Source organism: Dermacentor variabilis, chromosome 2, assembly GCF_050947875.1.
Source record: "Dermacentor variabilis isolate Ectoservices chromosome 2, ASM5094787v1, whole genome shotgun sequence".
Taxonomy (NCBI): domain Eukaryota; kingdom Metazoa; phylum Arthropoda; class Arachnida; order Ixodida; family Ixodidae; genus Dermacentor; species Dermacentor variabilis.
The window spans coordinates 137,535,438-137,555,363 of NC_134569.1; the positions used below are offsets into that span (position 1 = coordinate 137,535,438).

The 19,926-nt window shown below is 48.1% G+C and overlaps 1 protein-coding gene across 1 annotated transcript in view; it reads left to right on the forward strand.

Annotated features, from left to right (window-relative positions):
• The first annotated feature begins 19,016 nt into the window (after positions 1-19,016).
• The window catches only part of LOC142570459 (uncharacterized), a 37,463-nt gene continuing 36,553 nt past the window's right edge, over positions 19,017-19,926 (forward strand). The window contains exon 1 of the mRNA XM_075678843.1: positions 19,017-19,037. Within this exon, the coding sequence (XP_075534958.1) occupies positions 19,017-19,037 (21 nt within the window). The remainder of the gene's footprint in view (positions 19,038-19,926) is intronic.

Consider the following 19,926-nt stretch of genomic DNA (forward strand, 5'->3'; position numbering starts at 1 on the left):
GCCAGCCCGCGGGACCACGCAGAAGAAGAACAGCTCGAGATTGCGAGGCCACGTACTGGCACAGCCGAGAGGTCAGCTTCAGCACCGAGAGGACGCCTACAGAACGACCGACGCCAGAGAAGGCAGCGCAGGAGAAAAAGGTGAGCATCCGTCTAAATTTACCTGTGGTATAGTTGCTGCTGTGCAGCATTAGCTATAGGAGGCGAAGTAACGCTAGTGTGACTAGCTGCGAAAAAAATTCCATCTTACAATGATTGTTGACGGTAATGTGTTTAGCATTGAATCAATATAGCGGCACGACGTACTGTCAGCGTCGAAACAAGTTATCCAAGAGGCGTCTACTGCAGCAGGATTCCCATTTCACGCTTCCCTAAGAACACTCGGCGCCATCTAGTGCCGCTGCCGCGACGCCTGCGCTTGGCCTCCGAAATGCATGGCATGCCGGTGCGTGCGAACGCTGACAAACACGAGCCTCCGAGACAAGCGTGGCGCGCCAGTGAATGCGAAATGCTGAGAATTGTTTCTTCATTTGCCGCACACTCAGCGGCACATTCTCAATGACCCAAGTTTGCGAGAGGTTCATTGAAGACTGACGCATACCGAGTGTATTCGTGACGCATCTCGCTAAGGCATTAGGGTGAACGACATTCCTGCCTGGAAAAGCGCACATGCCCAATGCATTTGTGGCGTAGCCTTATAAAAAAGCGTCGGGTTGCTGTCCGTAAAGAACCCTTGTGACGTAGGTTCGATTCCACTCAGCATAGGAAAAATGTGACACTTTTCGTCATTGCAGAGCGGAAGATTCCCAGTAGCACATACCTAGTTACTCAAGTTGACGTGAAAGACGTTCATTGAAGACAAATACATGCCGATAGGCACATACGTACCCAGAGGTTCAAGTCGGCGTCAGAGAGTTTATTTGAACAGCAGTACCTACCCAGTCCCGCATCTGCAATGACCGATGTCGGCGTCAAACGTCCGTAGAAGAGCGGCAACATGTATACATTGACACATGCTCAGTGACCCAAGTTAGTCTGATGGTTTGCTTTGAACCCTGTTCCCTCACTATTGCTGCCCGGTGCGCTACCTATTCGACCAAGGACTACTCAGATATTCAGGTAGGCGGGAAAACGGTTAGATAGAAACTTACATAGATAAGTAGGTGCGAAGTGCCCTTTAACGCATTAAAATTCCTGTGTGCCTGTGCGCGGCGTAACATGCATGGTCGACCTGAGCAGGGGCTGTACACGACAATGTCGGGAAACGTGTACATAGAGGTAAAAGGCATGGACAATGAAGGGAAGGAGAGCTTGCCATCTGCGCGCAGTGTGTTATTGTCGTAGACACGACAGCTTTTTTGTCCGCTGAGTAAAGGGCAGGTTTGAGTCGTTCGGGTCGTGTTGGCGATGCGTTGAGAGATGCCCCGTGCAGGCAGTCACGTAGGTGGCGCCAAGAATTTTTTCAAAGCCGGTGACTGTGGGCATTGCAGATTGTCATAGTGAGCATTGTTGGTACAACAGCATAGCATTCGCCGCAGGACTAAGCCAAGAAGTTGGTGTGGAAGGACCATTAGGGAGCCTTGATGCAAGTCTTTCTAGGCCCCACCGGACCACTTCATACGGTAGTGTCAGTGATCTTTGGGCGGCCACATCGTACGGTCGTTTTCGTAAGTGCAGGCGGCGAAGATGTCAGTGAAAAATATTTATGTATGCCGAATTCAGAAGGCGATAAACATCACAGAGTCATATGCCCTGGGTCCTTGGAGGTCTTTCCTAGGTTTAGCGCTGCCAGAAAGAACATGTTTTCATAGGGAGGTGCAGCCTCGGCGCGGAAACCAGTTGAGGCACGTTGTTTAGGGTGGAGTATGTCGAATAACCTAATCGTGGTGAAGGCAGCAGCGGTAAATTGGGTATATAGTACCACCGAGCCAGTAACGCTGTGAGAACACGAAGGCAGCGGCGGCTCGATCGTGGTCAGGCTATAGGCTATAGGTCAAACTCTGGTAAAGTTATTGGCTGCACTTGAGGATAGCACTCGATCGTGCTCCGACATTGAAGGCCTTAGGTCAAGGCATGTGGTGGGAAGAGCTGGCATCGATCGGTGAATTAGACGGCGTTAAGGGGTTGGTCAACTCGACGGTAGTTTGTGGGGGCATGGCCATGCGTTGTCGTAAAATTTGGACAACCTGAGGACGACAACTGCGAAACTATTGGTAGTTTAAGCTGGCGCAACCATCAGCTATTGGTATAGTCAGCCCGTATAATCTTAATGGGTTCATACCTAGCTGCTGCAACGCAGCCGTCATAGGTCGTCGTATACAGGGTGTGCTTGGACTCGTGATCGAAATCGGGAGCTACTGAAAAAGCACGTGAAGCAAGGTGTCATGAGTGCAGTTTTGGTCAGTGATTACGCGTCACTGTTAAAAAAGACCCAGTGATGACTCATTGTAGAAAGATTGTCTGGCAAAATCTTCATGCCCCCAAATAACCACCTTGCAAAAAAAAGTTTCATTGTAATTTAGAAACTATTGCGCCTACAGTGGTGTGATTGCTCACGGCTGACGCTGTCTTAAAGTGGTCATGACACGGAGTAGAGGGCCCACTATGGTCTCTCTCTCTCTCTCTCTCTCTCTCACACACACACACACACACACACACACACACACACACACACACACACACACACACACACACACACACACACACACACACACACACACACACACACACACACACACACACACACACACACACACACACACACACACACACACACACACACACACACACAAACAAACAAACAAACAAACAAACAAACAAACAAACAAACAAACAAACAAACAAACAAACAAACAAACAAACAAACAAACAAACAAACACACACACACACACACGCACGCAAACAAACAAACAAACAAACACACACACACACACGCACACACACGCACACACGCACACAAACAAACACACACACACACACACACACACGCACGCAAACAAACAAACAAACAAACAAACACACACACACACACACACACACACACACACACACACACACACACACACACACACACACACACACACACAACAGACAAAAAAGCTGTACCCTCAACGCACATGCTAACCAGAAATTTCAGTTCCAAATCGCTGCCTCTCAACTCCTCCTAACTCGCCGTGGTTGCTCAGTGGCTATGGTGTTGGGCTGCTGAGCACGAGGTCGCGGGATCGAATCCCGGCCACGGCGGCCGCATTTCGATGGGGGCGAAAACACCCGTGTGCTTAGATTTAGGTGCACGTTAAAGAACCCCAGGTGGTCGAAATTTCCGGAGTCCTCCACTACGGCGTGCCTCATAATCAGAAAGTGGTTTTGGCACGTAAAACCCCATAATTTAATTTTTTAACTCCTCCTACCGACGGCAACTGCCATTTTGGCAAGTTTTTGTGACGTCAGGAACGGAGGGGCCACTTCTGTGTCGTCTGCTTTGAAACGGTTCGAGATCACATCGCACGTCTTTCTCCGCACGCCCTAGCACGCAAAGGTGTAGGAACGGCGTCGCCGCTGAATAGAGGCCGCACTTCCTTTACTTGGGCGAAACAAAGCGGAGACAAACCATAGAGATGCGTCGAAACGCGTGATGGTGATTATTTATTGGCATCCCCTTTGAAACTGGGCGGTGACAAATAGTCACCTAGCCTGCTTGATTTAATCAGTTATGGTATATATATTTTTCATTCTAGCATTTTTGTATACAGCTCCTTATTTTTTTTCCCTGAAAACTTCTCTATCTACCTTATACCGCTATCTATGCCGATACATGATCCGGTCGTATCAGTGTCTTCCCTGCTTTTTTTCCCCACCAATACTCTAAACGTCCCTTGCTTATCTCGACTGCTGACCGGTTGATGCTTCCGTCCACTTTAAATCCAAGCGCTTCTGGAAGGTGTACGTTGCGTACTGGTCTCGCTGGATGCATGAATCCCTTTGCGTTCCAGTAGGATGTGCTCAATGGCCTCCGTAATTGCGAATATTTGCTGCAGTATGTTATTGTACTTAGGCAACCAGCTCGAACCTCAAATAGCAAGGCACTTCCCGTCGTGTTATCGTAGAAGTTTTCCTTTCTAATTTCATTTTTCTCATTCTTGTAAATCTCCATCGTCTTTTTCAGTTCCATTCTTTGCATCCAATACGCTGTCTCTGTTTCTCTCACTTTCTTTCTGATTCTTTCTGATTGTCTATCTGCGCTTTCAATTATCCCGCACTTGGTTGCCAACTTTCTTGACCGCTTCCTGCATTTTGTGTCATACTTTTTAGGTACAGATACTTGTGGACTTTAGCCGCCCATTTCTTTTGATCCATGTTCCTGAGTCCTTGAGAAGTAATTTTGCTCTGCGCTTCACCGGCTTCGAACTTGGCCCATTGCTTGTCCCCTTGCATTGCTTCATCTGTGGTTTTTGCCGTGGGCTCCCAGAGCCAACCGGCCTATCTAGCTTTGGTTAATTTCGAAACCCAACAATATATCCGATTTTAGGCACAGAATGCTATTTGCGAACGTTAGCGCTGGCACCATGACTCCTTTCGAGATCTCTCGCACCACTTCATATTCGTTGTGGCCCCAAAGTGCGCTGTGTTTCATGATTGCTGCATTCCGCTTCCATATTATTCTCATCTTATATTGGTGGGTGCTTAAGCGTTTCCTTCGTTTATGTATACGCCGAGGTGTTTATATTGCTTCACTGTGGGCATGACTTGCTGTGGAACCGACAGCACCTTGTTACTCGTCTCTCCGTTAAAGATCTTAATTCCAGATTTCTCTGCCCTAAATTTAAGGCCTACATTTGTCGTTGCGTTGCCACACATATTGGCCAGTGTCTGTAATGTCAAAGAGCTCAAAAATGAGCCAAATATGGAGCGCGATGCACGGCAGCAAGTGAAAAAAGACTTCAAGCAGCCTAGGAAAAGCTGAACAGGGCCGCCATCATGAACGAGAATGGTCGTGACAATGTAACGCAATCCCCCGACGTGAGGGGACAGACAATATCAACAAAGCACGTGGGATGGAGGTAGCTGGACAGAGCTTCACTTACCATGAAGCGGCCACAAAGGAAAATCAGGAACGCAGGGGTCAATGCCCCTTGTGAAGACCCAACAACGCGGAAAAGGAATACAAAAGGAGCCAAGGAAAGACCTTGTCAGTAGGAGAGAGTGAAAGGGTGATTATCGCCAGTGACTCAAACCTGGCTAGGTGCTCAGAGGCAATTTTGGAGAAGGTGAAAAGTGACAAAAAAGTGGCGGTAGGGACACCTTCCAGGTAGGACTTTGGGTTTTGTCATGGAGTGAGCAAAAAAAAAAAAAATGCTACCGGAAAATGCCCACAGACGCAACCTTATCGTAATAGCAGGTGGTATAAATGACATGCTATAGAGAAAAGGGGCAGGACTAGCCCAGTGTTTGGCGAAGCGGGTAGACGACTTGCGCGAGATGTCCCCTCATGTGCAGATCGTGGTGCGCACAGTGCCGGGAGGTGCGTGTACGTGACGGTGACGTACAAAGAGTTGTTGTGGCTGCTTATAAGGCTATATGGCCAATGAGCCGAGAAAAAGGTTACGTGATTGTAGAAGTAAGCAGGGAAGCCAAAAGGTATGGTGGTTTTTAACGATACGGGATCCACTTCAATCCCAGGCTTGAACGACAAGTGGGCTGGCGACTTGCTGGTCGCGCAGTTGCTTTTTTGGGGGGCCTGCGGTTGCTCAGGAGGCCAGGGTAGGTAATGAAGAAGTTCTCCTAGGGGGACCTCAGAATAGCGTCGCCTTCAATAACAGAAAAAGGAGGAAAACAAGAAAGAGAGCTCGCATTGAATAGGCTACATAAACACGCAGGGCGGCAGAAGAAAGAAAAAGTGGGTAGATCGAGGTTGACGAGCAATTAAAAAGAGAACAAATATGGTGTATGCGGCTGCAGAAACGCACCTTAAAGACAAGGAAGAGCCACCAGTGAGTGAGAATTGTTTGGGAAGGGGACAACGGAACTAAATCGGAAAGGAGGGGGAGTCAGAATGCACATCCATCAGGGAGCCAAATGAAAAAGCGTAAATTCAAAATGTCAAGAGCACCTTTGGTTATTGTGCAGAATGAATGAAAAGTAGGTTGGGTAAAATGTATTTGTGGACGGGAAATAATTGCAGAGAGAACAATCAAGAGTTAGCGGATTGCCTAAGTGCTGATATTAGGCACTTTCGGGAATGCTGTCAAAATCCATCAAGTGACATGAATGCTCACATATAGGATTTAGATGGCTATATTGACAACCAAGGGAAGTCAATGCTATATCTTTGTGAGCAACAGAACCTTGTTATTGTCAATACATTGCCTAAATGTGATGGGCAGACCACGTGGGAAGTGGAAAACTGGCAATCGACTATTAATTACTGTCTGATGACAGAAGACATTTATAAGTTGAGAGAAATGGTAATTGACGAAGAAGGGTATAGCAGCATACGAAGTGACTATAAACGCGTCATATTGAAAATGGGATATGTAGTTGGGAACGTCAGCAAGGACGGAAGAATGGCTAGTCCAAATTTAACCGCTGAACAAATTACAAATATAGTAAAAATAGTCGAGGAAGAACTTCGCAAATGGCCAAGCAATGAGCGGGAATATAGTTAGCTTCTAATGGTAATTATGACAGAAATACAGCAAGAGACTCGACATGCTCATTGGAAAGGAAAAAATAAAAGAAACCCAAAAGCTGGTGGAACAGGGAGATACGAGAAGCGATCGCCGAATGACAGAAATCATCGCGAAAGCACGGGCAGCGAAAAAAGGGCAGTTGCCGCATAATGAAGTAGACAGAAAATGGGAGATATACTTGGGAAAAAAAAATCTTTGGTTCAAATACTGGCTCAAGCAAAGATAAAATGTAAAGATGAACCTTGGTTGTCAGAAATACGTGCGAAAGCGAAGGCCGCACCTGGAATATACATATCCTAGACGAAGATGGAAACAGACTGGAAGGAGAAGCGGCAATAAATTACATCCGAAAAGCAACAGCCGAATATTTCCAAGGCAATGACGAGGTTGTATTTGAAGAAAAAAATAGCATGAAAGAGAACCAGATAGAAAAGGAGCTAGTGCGGACAAATTTCAACTGGAAGAAAGCGGAAGAGAAAATATCTAAGCGCACAGCCACAGGGCTAGACGAGGTTCCCGTTAGGCTGGTTAATGAACTAGGACCAAAAAGTACGGAAGCTCTGGTGAAAGCAGTGGAAAGAACTTTAAAAGATAGAAGAATACCAGACAGTTGGCGACAAAGTAGAATGAATTTAATTTATAAAGGTAACAGGGAGAAAGATACAAATCGCTCGTATAGAACGTTGACCATTACCTCGGTAATATGCAGGCTAGCAATGCAGGCGATTAAAGCTGCAAGCATGGAAAAAGAATATTGGCATATTGGGATAACTTCAGAATCGCTTCAGAATCGGTAGTCATCTGGATGATAAACGTTTTTGTCCTTGCTCAGTGTATTGAAATATCCAGTGTAGAAAGGAGACCGTTGTATGTGGCTTTTTTACACATTACAAGAGCGTATGACAACGTAGACCGCTACATTCTGGGGGATATTATGGAAGGGGAAGGCTTAGACAAAGACTGTATACAGCCTTTGAGATAGATTTACCTGGAAAATACCGTTTGCGTTTAATGAAAAGGTATGAGGAGTGAGAAGAAAGTTGATAACAAGAGACTGAGGCAGGGGTGCCCTTTATCCCCACTTACTGCTGTTTATGATGTACACGGTAAGGATGGAAAGGGCGCTAGAGTAAAGTCATATCAAGTTTAATCTCTCACACAAACAGGCGGGTACAGTAGTAGAGCAGCAGCTTCCAAGTTTGTTTTATAAGGACGACATTGTGCTGATAGCTAGCAAGCAAAATGATACGCAATGTCTGGCTAATATCTGTGGAGAGGAAGGTGAGAATTTAGGTCTGAAATTTAGCGTTAAAAATCAGGTGTTATGGTACTCAATGAAAACAGTGACCAGACAGTGCCAATACAGGGCCAGTAAATATCTCGGGTAAATAAATATAAATACCTTGATATATGGATAAACGAAGACAATAGATATATGGAAGCAAAGGAAAAACTATAACAGCAAAGAGGAAGAGAAATGCGACCATAATGAAACACAGCGCTATGGGGATGTCACAGGTATGAGGTTGCTCCGGGGTATGTGGAAAGGTGTAATGGTTCCAGGCCTTACATTTGGAAATGCAGTCGTTTGCTTGAGGTCAGAGGTACAATAAGGACTCGATGGCAACCAAAGGTCAGTGGGACGCCTCGCATTGGGCGCTCAGGGAAGATGACAAATGAAGCTGTGCTGGGTAATATGGGCTGGACAAGTTTAGAAGTGAGGGGAGCTCAGAGTAGAATTAATTATGAAGTACGACTGAGGAATATGGAAGAAAGCAAATGGCATGGGAGAGTATTCAGATACTTTAACAGGAAAAACATTGATTCACAGTGGAATAAAAGAACTAGGAAGCTTACCCGCAGGTATACGACCGATATGGTGTGCAACATGGCAACAAGGAACGTGAAGCGGAAAGTCAGGAAGGCTGAAATAATCTCATGGGTGGCGGCAATGGAAAAGAAATCTGCTATCAGTAACTACTCAAGAGAAAAAAAAACGAAACCAGGAAAGAAAAAAATTGATAATTCAAAGGGAAGCACATTACTTTTCGGAGAGAGATCGGGATGCCTTAGAACACTCACTTATAACGCTAGATACGACAAGAAAGAAGCATGTGCTTGCTGCTGTAAAGCTAGGGAAACGATGGAGCCCGTTTTATTAGAATGTGAAGATATCTGCCCAGCGGCCCATTTAGGCACCTCTAGCCTCCTTGAAGCCCTTGGGTTCATCAATAGCAGGGGGAAAGTAAACATGTACGCAATAGCTAGCAGTAAGATGTAATTGGGAGATTGGGGGAAGAAAAGTAGGGAAACGACAAACAAAGTAGGCATACAAAAACAAAGTTCCGAATAGGGATTCGGAAAGTTTGGTGATAGGAAGTCTTGGTGTTTTTTTTTTCTTTTTTTAACAAAATAGCTAGGACGTTGGGCAACATGATAACAAGAGCTTGGTGGCGCAACCGTTCCAAAGGGGTCGCTCATAGTATCGGTCCATCCATCCATGCTCGCGAGCGCTGCTGCGTTTCTTGCAACACTACCAGATGGCGTTCGCCTCCGCGCATCCCGCACATCCAATAGATGCAGTAAGAGGAAATTGCGAGATTGATGGAAGAAAAGGAGGGAAACAACAAACAACGAGGCGTTCAAAAACAAAGTTCACAATAGGGGTTCAGAAACTTTGGTTATGGGAATTCATCGTGGGTTACCCCCCCCCCCCTCCCCCGGCTTTTCTTCTTCTTTAACATAGGTAGGACATTAGGCAATAAAATAACAAGTGCTTGGTGGCTCAACCCACCGCCCCATTCCAAAGGGGACGCTCATAACATCCATCCATGCATCCATCCGGCACCGCCACGGCAGCGTTTCACAGTATGTGCATATGACACGTGATCTGCTTGCTTTGTTATGCGACAAAAATCCAGCTGCTGAGCTGTGGAGGTAGCGTGCGGGGTTGTGATAGTGCAAATATTATAATCACCCATAGCCTGAAGAGAGCACTTGGAGCTGGCGTCTCTACAGCGGGCTGGCCACGCGATGTAGGAGGAGCACGTAAACACACGGAAAATGGCTGCGAAGCGTGCGCTCAGCGTCGAGTACACCTAGGCCCGAAAGAAACGTCGCGCGGAACAGGAGCGTCTTCGCTACGCAGCGGAACGTTTTGCGGACCGCCAATGCATGTATACAATATAGTTACAATAATTAATTGCATTACCTACAGCCCCATAATTCAATTAAAGCTTAGCGCTCCTACCACGATGCGATGTGCCGTGTAAGGCAAAGATAATGCTCAACCCTCTCAGACATCATGTACAATGACGCACAACAATGCCTCAAGCAAACATGTCTCCCTGCGTGTTCTCGAGACTATGCAGACAAACAGCAAGGGTGCACGCAAGGTAACGTGCAACATCAACTGATCACTCTCGTATTGGACTAAACGCCGAAGAAGTTACACATTCGCCGCCAACGTCACCGCTAATTATCGTCGATCAAAGCAAACAGCGTACAAAGCTTCGCTTACATCGATTCCTATAGTGCATGGGATACGCCTTTTTTTTTTCTTTCATTTAGCAAACGCCTGACTGGTCGCAAAAACGAGTTTATCAGGCAGATCGTCATAGTGGCATTCTTTGGAGTTGCTTATCGCTTAAAATACGGCAGTCTTGGCTTGAAAGGTAGAGTATAAGCAGGGTCTTTGTATAATTCCTCATAAGCAATGATTTCATAAAATGCTACGCACTATGTGCCATTTCCCCATACGTTAGTTTCTGCCCCATTTTTTCTTCTTTCTTGTAATGACTGTCGCCATTAGTTAACTAGTACATGTGCTTTAACCTTGTGGTTTAATTCTTTTGAGCGCCGTCCGTGGTTGCGTAGCGCATTTGGTGAACGTTGCGCTGCTAGAAGGCGTGGGAGCAAATTGCGGCCGCGGCGGCCGCATTTCTGTGGAGTCGAAATGCAACAACGCCCGTGTGCTGTGCAGTAGGTGCACAAGGAAGCCCAGCCGGTCAGAAATGAACTGGAGGCGTGCCTCATAAACAAATGGTGATTCTGGCAAAGGATAAGAATTTTCTTTAAAATCCCTCTTGCGAAATTTTTGTGTGTCTAATAACTGCACTGTAAGTGAATGTTTAATCACTCTGTAATATAAAGACACTGTAATATGTGTAATATGCGCAAATCCATCAGCTAATCCATCTGGGCTCTCTTCTATTATAGTCTGCTGCATCTCGATAAAAGAAATGTAATTTTGACAGATTTATCTACAGCGCACCATAATCCGTAATTGAAGGTGATAATGGGCGCATACGTTGCGTGAGTGTGCCGAAAGGAACCGGAACTTTAAAGACACACGTACGAGTACGAGCTGCTTGCTGATAATACAGAACATACAGAGGTGATACTATCAGTTCATCTCCATATTGTGTTCGAACTGCAACATGTATGTCGAAGAAGAGAACTTCAGGAGTTCTTTATCGGAAACATTTTGCGTCTCTTTTTTTCTAGGTCTAAAGCTCTGGCAACCAGCGACACGTGCCAAAAAGCCAAGGCCTTGCGAGAGCTGGAGTCTTGAGCAGCAAGCGCATTCCGTCGAGTATGGACACGAAGTCCAACCCATCCGGCCTTCCTGTAACTTCCAGCCAAGGATCACTGCAAGGCAGAACGTCTGGCGAAGCCGGAAAGAGTGGAAGTGCGGCGCCAGTCCGCTCGGTGTCAGCGGTGCCTCTTCCGCTTTCACCGTCCGCAAAGAATGCGATGTCATCAGTGGCCCCGAACAGCAACCCGCCTCGACCTTCGGCTAAACGAGACACCGCAATTCGGTCGTCTGGAAGGTCACAAGATGCAGCAGCTGAGCACAAGTCACCGACAGGGCCCAGAGTGCAACCAAATGATCTCGCCGACACTGTCGCCCTTACTGCAGCGGCAGCAAGCCAAGGTCCGGCTCAGCGACACCGGCGACACCCCTCGCAAAATTCGCCAAGCCGAGGTCCGCACCACCAGGTCGACGAGGCAGCAAACCAGGGGAAGCATTGCGGGAAACGGCACAAACCTAAAGTAGCGGGCGTGGCTGGATGTCACAGCGACGACGAGCGGGCGCTCAGCCACGAGGTGCTGTCTTCTCCGGCCGTCGACAACGAAGGACAGCCGAAGGCACGACCAGAGGAAGTCACCCTCGAAACGGAAGAGACTAAGCTTACCGATGTCTTGAGTCACGCGGAAGCAAATTCGCGCCAGCGGAGAAGCGAGATCGCAGACGAAAGAACTCGCGTTGCTTCTCCAGGCTCGGCGGCCACATCAGAGAACGCGCGCTGCGGCGACGGCAGCAAGGGCAAGGACGATCGCGGCCGAATTCGAACCGCTGCGAGCCACGACGTAGACGGCAGGACGCCTGGTGGGGCCATCCCGAATTTTAAAGCGGGCCTAAATGCAGGACAGTGGATTGGCAGAGTTTCCGAGAGCCGAGAGTTAGACGGCAAGACGTTCGTCAGTACCACCGCCAATAGTGGTGCCGTGGAAATTGCAGGACGGAATGCTGTCCAGATTCCTGGAGGCGGAACAGAAGGCGGCTCTGTCGGCGGAGTAGAACGCAAGGAACCTAGCCGAGCGAACGTCATCTCACCACCTCTACAAGCGGGAAGTGTCAGGCCGACGGCGCATGAAAGTGGTGCAGCGGTGGCATCTATTGCCATGAATAACACCAAAACAACGTCAATCACTGGTCGCAATCGCATGCGAAAGTCGATCGACCAACGTTCTTTGCACTCGCTCTCAACGCTTAAGGACTTGGCAAATATGATTACACTAAATGGTTATTTCCAGTTCGGCCTTGCTTTGGTGTGAATAGGAAAAAAAAAGGAAGTCGACCATGCTGCTAGTAATAGAGAGGTCACTCAATTGTACAGCAAAGGCGCTGCTACACTATCTCGTCCTGCTATCGGTCTATTGGTCTGGCAATGTCGTGTTAGCGGACTTCGAATTTTTTGCTTTACTGGATCTCGTGCTCCGCATTCGGTAAATGGTTGGCAATTGGACGAGCTGTTATGGATCCATGAGTGAAGCCAAGGGGTGCCACACTAAAGCTCAGGAGCCACATGCGAGTTTTCTCAATTTGACACTTTTGATTCGAAGCCGGTTCTTCAGTAAGGCAGTCACTGTACAGAATATGTGTCGGTAAACATACGCAGTAATGTATTGCGCTATAGATTTTACTGAACTAGCAGTTTGGCTACTGTCTCTTAACGGTGAAGACAAGCAGTCAAATTAAAATTAGTGGCGTGAAGGCCAAGGTCACATACTCCAATATTTTGCTGCGGTTCTTGAGAACTCTATTAAGCTCTTTTTCGAGTCCTTGAATATGCCTGCCTGGCCGATCCTGAAAACCTATTGTGACCAGCATGTTCACAACAAAGAAAAGAACATCACAAGGCGCCACAATATTTGACTATAGCGCAAATCTACTTCCTTTCGATCTTAAAGGTCTTGTTGCTTCTCGATAAAAGGGAGAACTCTGCATACCGAGGGTTACGCGAGTGATTCATAGTACGAACGAATTTTTCGGAACGCTGGATAAAGGTGGACAACTAGATGTGATTTCTCTCGATTTACAAAAAGCCTTCGACCGTGTGTCCCATTCGAAATTAATGACAAAACATAGGAGCCTCTTAAACAATAACCAACTTGTAATGTGGTTTGCCTCTTTCTAACTGCCATCAATACGTCCAAATAGCAAACTCAGTCTCAAACAACACCAGTTATTTCCGGAGTACTTCAAAGCTCGGTCCTTGGGCCCCTTCTTTTTCTTATTTATCCGAATGACTTGGTCATCGATTCTCCTGTACGCAGTCGTTCCCCCTTTTTTTTTGCCAGACGACTGCATTGTTTACCACAGCATTGAGGCAATCGATGAACAAGCTGCGCTAAGCAACTACCTAATGGCTATTACTAACTTATGTCATACGTGGTAGATTACTTGTAATTTCCCGAAACGCGCTCAGATGACAACGATACATAAAAGAAAAAAAAAACAAGAAAACTTCACTACGTATGCATACCCGCCGTGGTTGCTCAGTGGCTATGGTGTTGAGCTGCTGAGCACGAGGTCGCGGGATCGAATCCCGGCCATGCTGGCCGCATTTCGATGGGGGTGAAATGCGAAAACACCCGTTTACTTAGATTTAGGTGCACGTTAGAGAACCCCTGATGGTCGAAATTTCGGGAGTCCTCCACTACGGCGTGCCTCATAATCAGAAAGTGGTTTTGGCACGTAAAACCCGATAATTTAATTTTTCCCCACGCATACAGTGCTAACAATAACCTAATCACCCCTGTTGAGCAGGTTAAATACTTGGGTATAATTATTGATACTGCATTATGCTGGAACTCACATATTACAGATATTGTCTCTACAGCTTGAAAACGGCTCTAGTTGCTCAGACATCGCTTGAAACACTAACAACAAAACAAAATTAGTTGCATACACGTCCCTTGACGACCGTTACTTGAGTACGTAGATGTAGGATTCGTACACGAAAACAAACTAACCGCATATAACGTAGATAGAATGCGCTTCGTTTTGTCTACAGTGATTATGGTAGGCATGCGTCAGTACAGGTCCTTGTAAGCTGTTCGGTACTTGCACACTCGAATCACGGCGGAAGTTGCACCGCCTCAATATGAGGTTCAACATCGTTAACAGTCAGATAAAACTAGATTTCCAGGTATACATACAATTTAACACGACACGACCTACCCGGACAAAACACAAGCCTATTTTAGTACCCCAAGGTAGAACAAATGCGTGCAAGGGTTCCTTTTTACCCGAGGAAAATTGCTGAGTGGAACGGGCAGCCGAATGAGAAACCTATCAACGACTGAATCTTTTTTAAGCGGCCATTGTTCCCTCCCGATTGCTGGGCGTGCTTTTTTACTGAGAAAGCGTTGATTGTTCATTGTATTACTCTTGTTGGTGTTGGTGTATTTCATGGTTCCTTTGTCGTCATAACATGGCGATGATTTGTAACAAACGCAACCTATAACGTACTCTAACCACTCCTGCCTTGGCGGCCATAGGGTCGCAGGTAGTATTGACTAAATAAATAAAGGTTCAAGTACTGCGCTAAGTCATGGAGCCTGCAAATGGCAGTCACAATAGGGGCTGTAGTCAGCCCCGATGTTCAGCCGACTTCCATGTTGCGAAGCCATAGAGCCCTTGATGTCACGACTCACAATCACCGTTTTCAAAGCTGCCGCCGCTTCTCCAGGCTCTCGCGTCGCCAAATGTGATTCGTCGCGTGAACTTGAGCCTGCTGGCATTCGCACCTCTTCAGCTTCCTGGAGGATGGCGTAGAAATGCCACAAACGCTTGCATCGTTGAGTGCTCCTCAGCCGTTCGAGCTCCGTCACGTGTCGCTGACTGCGACCGCGCGTTGCAGGCGACCACGCTCAGGACCGATACGCAGGCGCCAGGAAAGTCCCACCGTTCGCTGCCCGCGCACGGCCTGCAGTGCTTAGTCGTGTCGATGGTGAGCATCGCTGTCCTGTTCACGATCGTGGTGTCGCTGCTACTGTGGATCATCGGTAGCATGGGCGTGTCTGGAGCTTCTGGCCTCTGCTCCACGCCCGCCTGTGGGCAACTCGCGGCTGCTTTTGAGGACGTGCTCAACTACAGCGTCGACCCCTGCGAAGACATGCACGCTTTCGTCTGCTCCAAGGTGGTCCGACGCAACTCCCGCGCTGCTCGCGGTTCGCTGAGCATGGTTGCGAACGTCATCAAGCAGTACGAGCTGAAGATGGTGAAGATGTTCGTCGAGGGCCAGACCACCTTCACGGTGTCCGCGTACGTCACCATTTTGGGTTATGGAACGAGTACTGGCGCATACTTTATATAGAAGCGGTGTAGACGGAATCGTATTCGCTTGTTCAACGTAATTGATAAAATCCACGAAGCCAGTGCAATTTTTTTTCTTAGTCTGCCCTCGTATATGGTTCGCGGGCCGATGGGTTACCGAAGGATGACAAAGATAACGTTAGGTCTAATGAATACATGGTTGCGCTTAACAGAAATATAAAGACTTAGGAAGAAAAGTAGGAAACTATAGGCCCTTCCTCAGCCTGTTTTTTTCCCCTGTTAGCGCAACAATCTATCCATTAGACCTCAACCGACTCGCCCGGCAACAAGTTCAACTTAACGTTGGTACGCCTCGGAAATTAACTGTGGCCCGTCGCATTAGCGCAAAGGCTGTGACGTTGCGCTGCTGAGGTCGCTGTCCCGGTGCAATCCCGTACGCGGCCGCCGCATTTCTATGGAGGCGAAATCCAAAAACGCTCGTGTACTTAAATTTAGTGAAATCGAGGGTTCGACGGAAGCCCGTCTGGTCGGGATGAAGCATTGAAGAAATAAAACGAAGGACACCGACCAACAGAAGTGCTAAAAATGAATAAATCTAAAAAACGTTTTGGCTTCGCTACGGAAGCCTTGTTCACAATGGGATGACGGAAGGTTCATGGAAGCTTATGTATACTTCAGAAGGTGACGTAAGCAGCGCGTGTATGACGGGGCGAGGGTTCCCTCATTTCGACTGAGCGTGTGACGTGTTTTTTTGTATCGCCAGTGATTCCAGATACAGACGCGATTTTAGGTTTGGAATGTTTGGAAAGGCGTGCTCTCGCGTTCTTCAGTCCTAGGCCAAAAGTTTTTCTGCGCTATGTGGACGACTGTTTCTGTCTGATTCGGCGCAGCGCTTTGTATTCGTTCACTGCGCACCTAAACAGTCAGGAAAAGGCCATCCAATTCACAGTTGAGACAGAGGTCGACAGCAGACTCCCTTTTTAGAGCGCAGCTCTTTGGCGTCCGTTCCTGGGTTTCGCGTCGTCGTCGGCGTTGTCGTCGGCCTCGTAACCAGCTCCGCCCCCCTTTCATCCCCCCAGCGCTAGCAGCGACCGACTGATACCGCTGGATGCCGCTGACGCCGCTAGAGAGTCAAGATAACGTGACTGCATAGAACACCGTCGCCGCCATGCAGAAAGAGGAGGAAAGGGTCCCCCCCCCCCCTGTTCTTGTGTGGCGGATAGGGTGCTCTTCAGTTGCCGACGCGCCGGTTATTTCACGTAGGCCCCGGCACGTCGACGAATACGTGACCACCTTCCCACGGCTAGACCTGGTTCTTAGCGCTGCGGAAGCGAGGGTATCATATTGTTTGTGTCGGCATCGGCGGCGTTGTCCCTGAAACCAACTCCGCAGCTGGGGTTGACTCACTATCGGCGTCAGCGGCATCAGTCAGTCGCTGCTATCTCTTCCCTCCTCCTTTTATCGTGTTGTCCGCTTGCTGCGCGCGCTTCTGCCCCCATCGTTTGCCGCTGGGTGTACACGCCGCCCCCCTCCCCCCTCTTCCTGCGAGTCTCCGGTTGTCAAAGCGCCGGCTCGAACTTAATTCCTTTCTTCGCTCCTCCTCCAATGCAACCCCTGTGCGGTGGCAATCAGAGAGCCAGATCGGTGGCGGCGGATCTGTATATGTGCACCGCCCGAGCCGAAATTACCGCTGCCGTTCTCCCTGTGCGGTGGCAATCAGAGAGCCAGATCGGTGGCGGCTTGACATAAAGACAAACAGCAATTTCCTAACACTTATGCGGGAGAACATCCCGTTCCTCTCGCTCGTAACGCGTCCCAGGGCTGTGACAACCTCGCGAGGCACTTGTATAGATCTCGTCTTTGAGAATCAAGCATTGGTGTACCAAGTCGAACATATATCAGTCTATTTCTCCGACCACAAAGCTTCCTTCATGACTGTCAAGAACTGTTAGTGGAGTCTTTGTTAAAGGAATACGTGTGAAAAATAAAAAAAAATTCTGTGGTAGCGCATACATGTGTTGCTCGATTTCTTTGCCTCAATCTATCGAAAAGGTGAAACAGCTTATTTGCTGCGCTCAAATTTCGCATTAGGAAGTAACGTAATCGTCGGTAAGTTTTTTTTAGATGTACTTGTCACCAGACGCGATGGCCGGCTCTCGTTCAACGTATACCGTAAGGACACACTCACTGGCCGCTACCTGAACTTTCAATCCGTTCATCGAGACGCTCACAAAAGGTCGGTTGCTGCCTCACTGCTCAACCGTACGAACTGCATTTGCACCACAGCAGAAAGTCGTTCCACTGACTTGGACCACGTGCGAGGTGATCTCTCGGCAAGCGGCTATCCCACATCCTTTTTGAGTGCTGTGGAACGCCGCCTGTCCATTCCAGCTCGTCCGGCCAATCTCCGACCAAGAAAGCCTGCTGCCATACCTTACGTTCCAGGGATAAGCGAAACCTTGTCGCGTTCTACGCAGTTATGACGTTGAGGTGGCGCACGTGCCCGTGTGTAAGCTGAGGCAAGCGCTCGTCGGCGGTAAGGACAGGCTTCCGAGAGAATCGTTTCCCGGCGTGGTCTATAAGATACCCTGCGCAGATTGCGACTACGCATACATCGGTGAATCGGGCAACTTCAAACAGAGACTGAGGCAGCATCAGAAAGATGTCGAAAAGAAACGTACAGTGTCGAATGCCCTTGCCGAGAACACGGATGCAACGGGCCACAAGATCGACTGGGATCGCTCGAGAATTATCGGCCAAGAAAGAAGCCTAAAATCGCGGCTGTATCTGGAACCCCTGGAGATACAAAAACACGTCACACGCTCAATCGAAATGAGGGAACCCTCCCCCCGTCATACACGCGCTGCTTACGTCACGTTCTGAAGTATACATAAGCTTCCATGAGCCTTCCGTCATACCATTGTGAACAAGGCTTCCGCAGCGAAGCCGAAACGTCTTTTAGATTTATTCATTTTTAGCACTTCTGTTGGTCGATGTCCTTCGTTCTATTTCTTCAATACTTAGATTTAGGTGCACATTAAAGAACCCCGGTCGATCAAACCTATTCCCGAGTCCCTTTACTACGGCGTGCTTGATAATGAGATCACTCATGCTGCATGCTCAGTGCCGGTATTGGGTGTCAAAAAGTTGTGGTCACTCTGGCCTCCACCGGCGCTCTTTTGTGCAGCATTGTAACCGATTTTCTCCGGGAATGCGCGGGGGCCTTCGAGACACCGCCGTCCGTCGACATCTTCATCCACTTTTTCGGCTTCGTGGCTGTCCCGTGGCCCTTCGGTGTCCCGTACGACAACGAGCAGCATCCCTTGCAGTCCGTCTTGACGCTCACTCTCACCTATGGCATCAACACCTAGTTCCGCGACTACGTCCGCACGGCCAGGCGGCGAGGCTACGCTTCCAACTCGAGTGTCAAGCCGACGTTGTTCATTCAGGCGAGTGCGGGGCGAGTTATGAGCCTCAAAATGGCGTATGGGAAGACCAAAGTGAGTGTTGGGATTCCTCTATTGAAGCGACCATTTCTTGGCGAGCCCTCCCGAACCTAGGTGACTGTGGCTGTTGACGCTGCTGGGTGCTGCTGCTGCTGCTGCTGTCTTGGCAAATGGCTCATACGCAGAAAAAAGAAATCGGGCAGGTTCTATAAAGGACGCAGTCGCAGTGGTGTGCGTGAATAGTCTTGTGCATGCTGCAGACAGTGTATGGACGCAGGGGTACAAACACGGACGTAACCGCACACGCAGGCTTGATCGCCCAACTTATGTTACAGTCTAGTGGGCATGCTCACCTCCGTTTCGTATAGTAGGCCCGTTTGTTTTGCAGAGGGCGTTCGGGCACCAGTGAAAAGAAAATGACCACCCTACTTTGGATGCTCTAACCCCATCCATTAAAGCATCCAAAGCGGACAAAATTTGATATGTCAACTTACATCTTACGTGCTCGCGCCACAAGCAGGAAAATGTATGCTAAACGGTGGGATCCACCATCGCTCTCCCAACACAGCAGCTCAATGATTTGACCATTATGCCAGATGTTTATTGCGATAGCAATTATATGGACACTCGCAGTGAATTTCTGCCGTCGTCGTCGTCGTGGAGCTCCGCATACATATTTATGTGCATATATGCTCTGTTTATCCATGCCGCATATGCGGGTTATACTCCTGCGCTATTGAATCACTAAAGGTGCTCATATATACAAAGTTTAAGGTTCATGACCTAATTATTGCTCATAATTTTGGGAGTGGCAGTCCAGAAACAGATTTCATGAGCATAACGTTCACAGCGCATGCCTTTTATCCTAAATGTTCTCGAATAAACTATTCAATATTAAAAGTGCAAAACAATATGAGTGCTCAAACTTGAAAGTGATGCAATT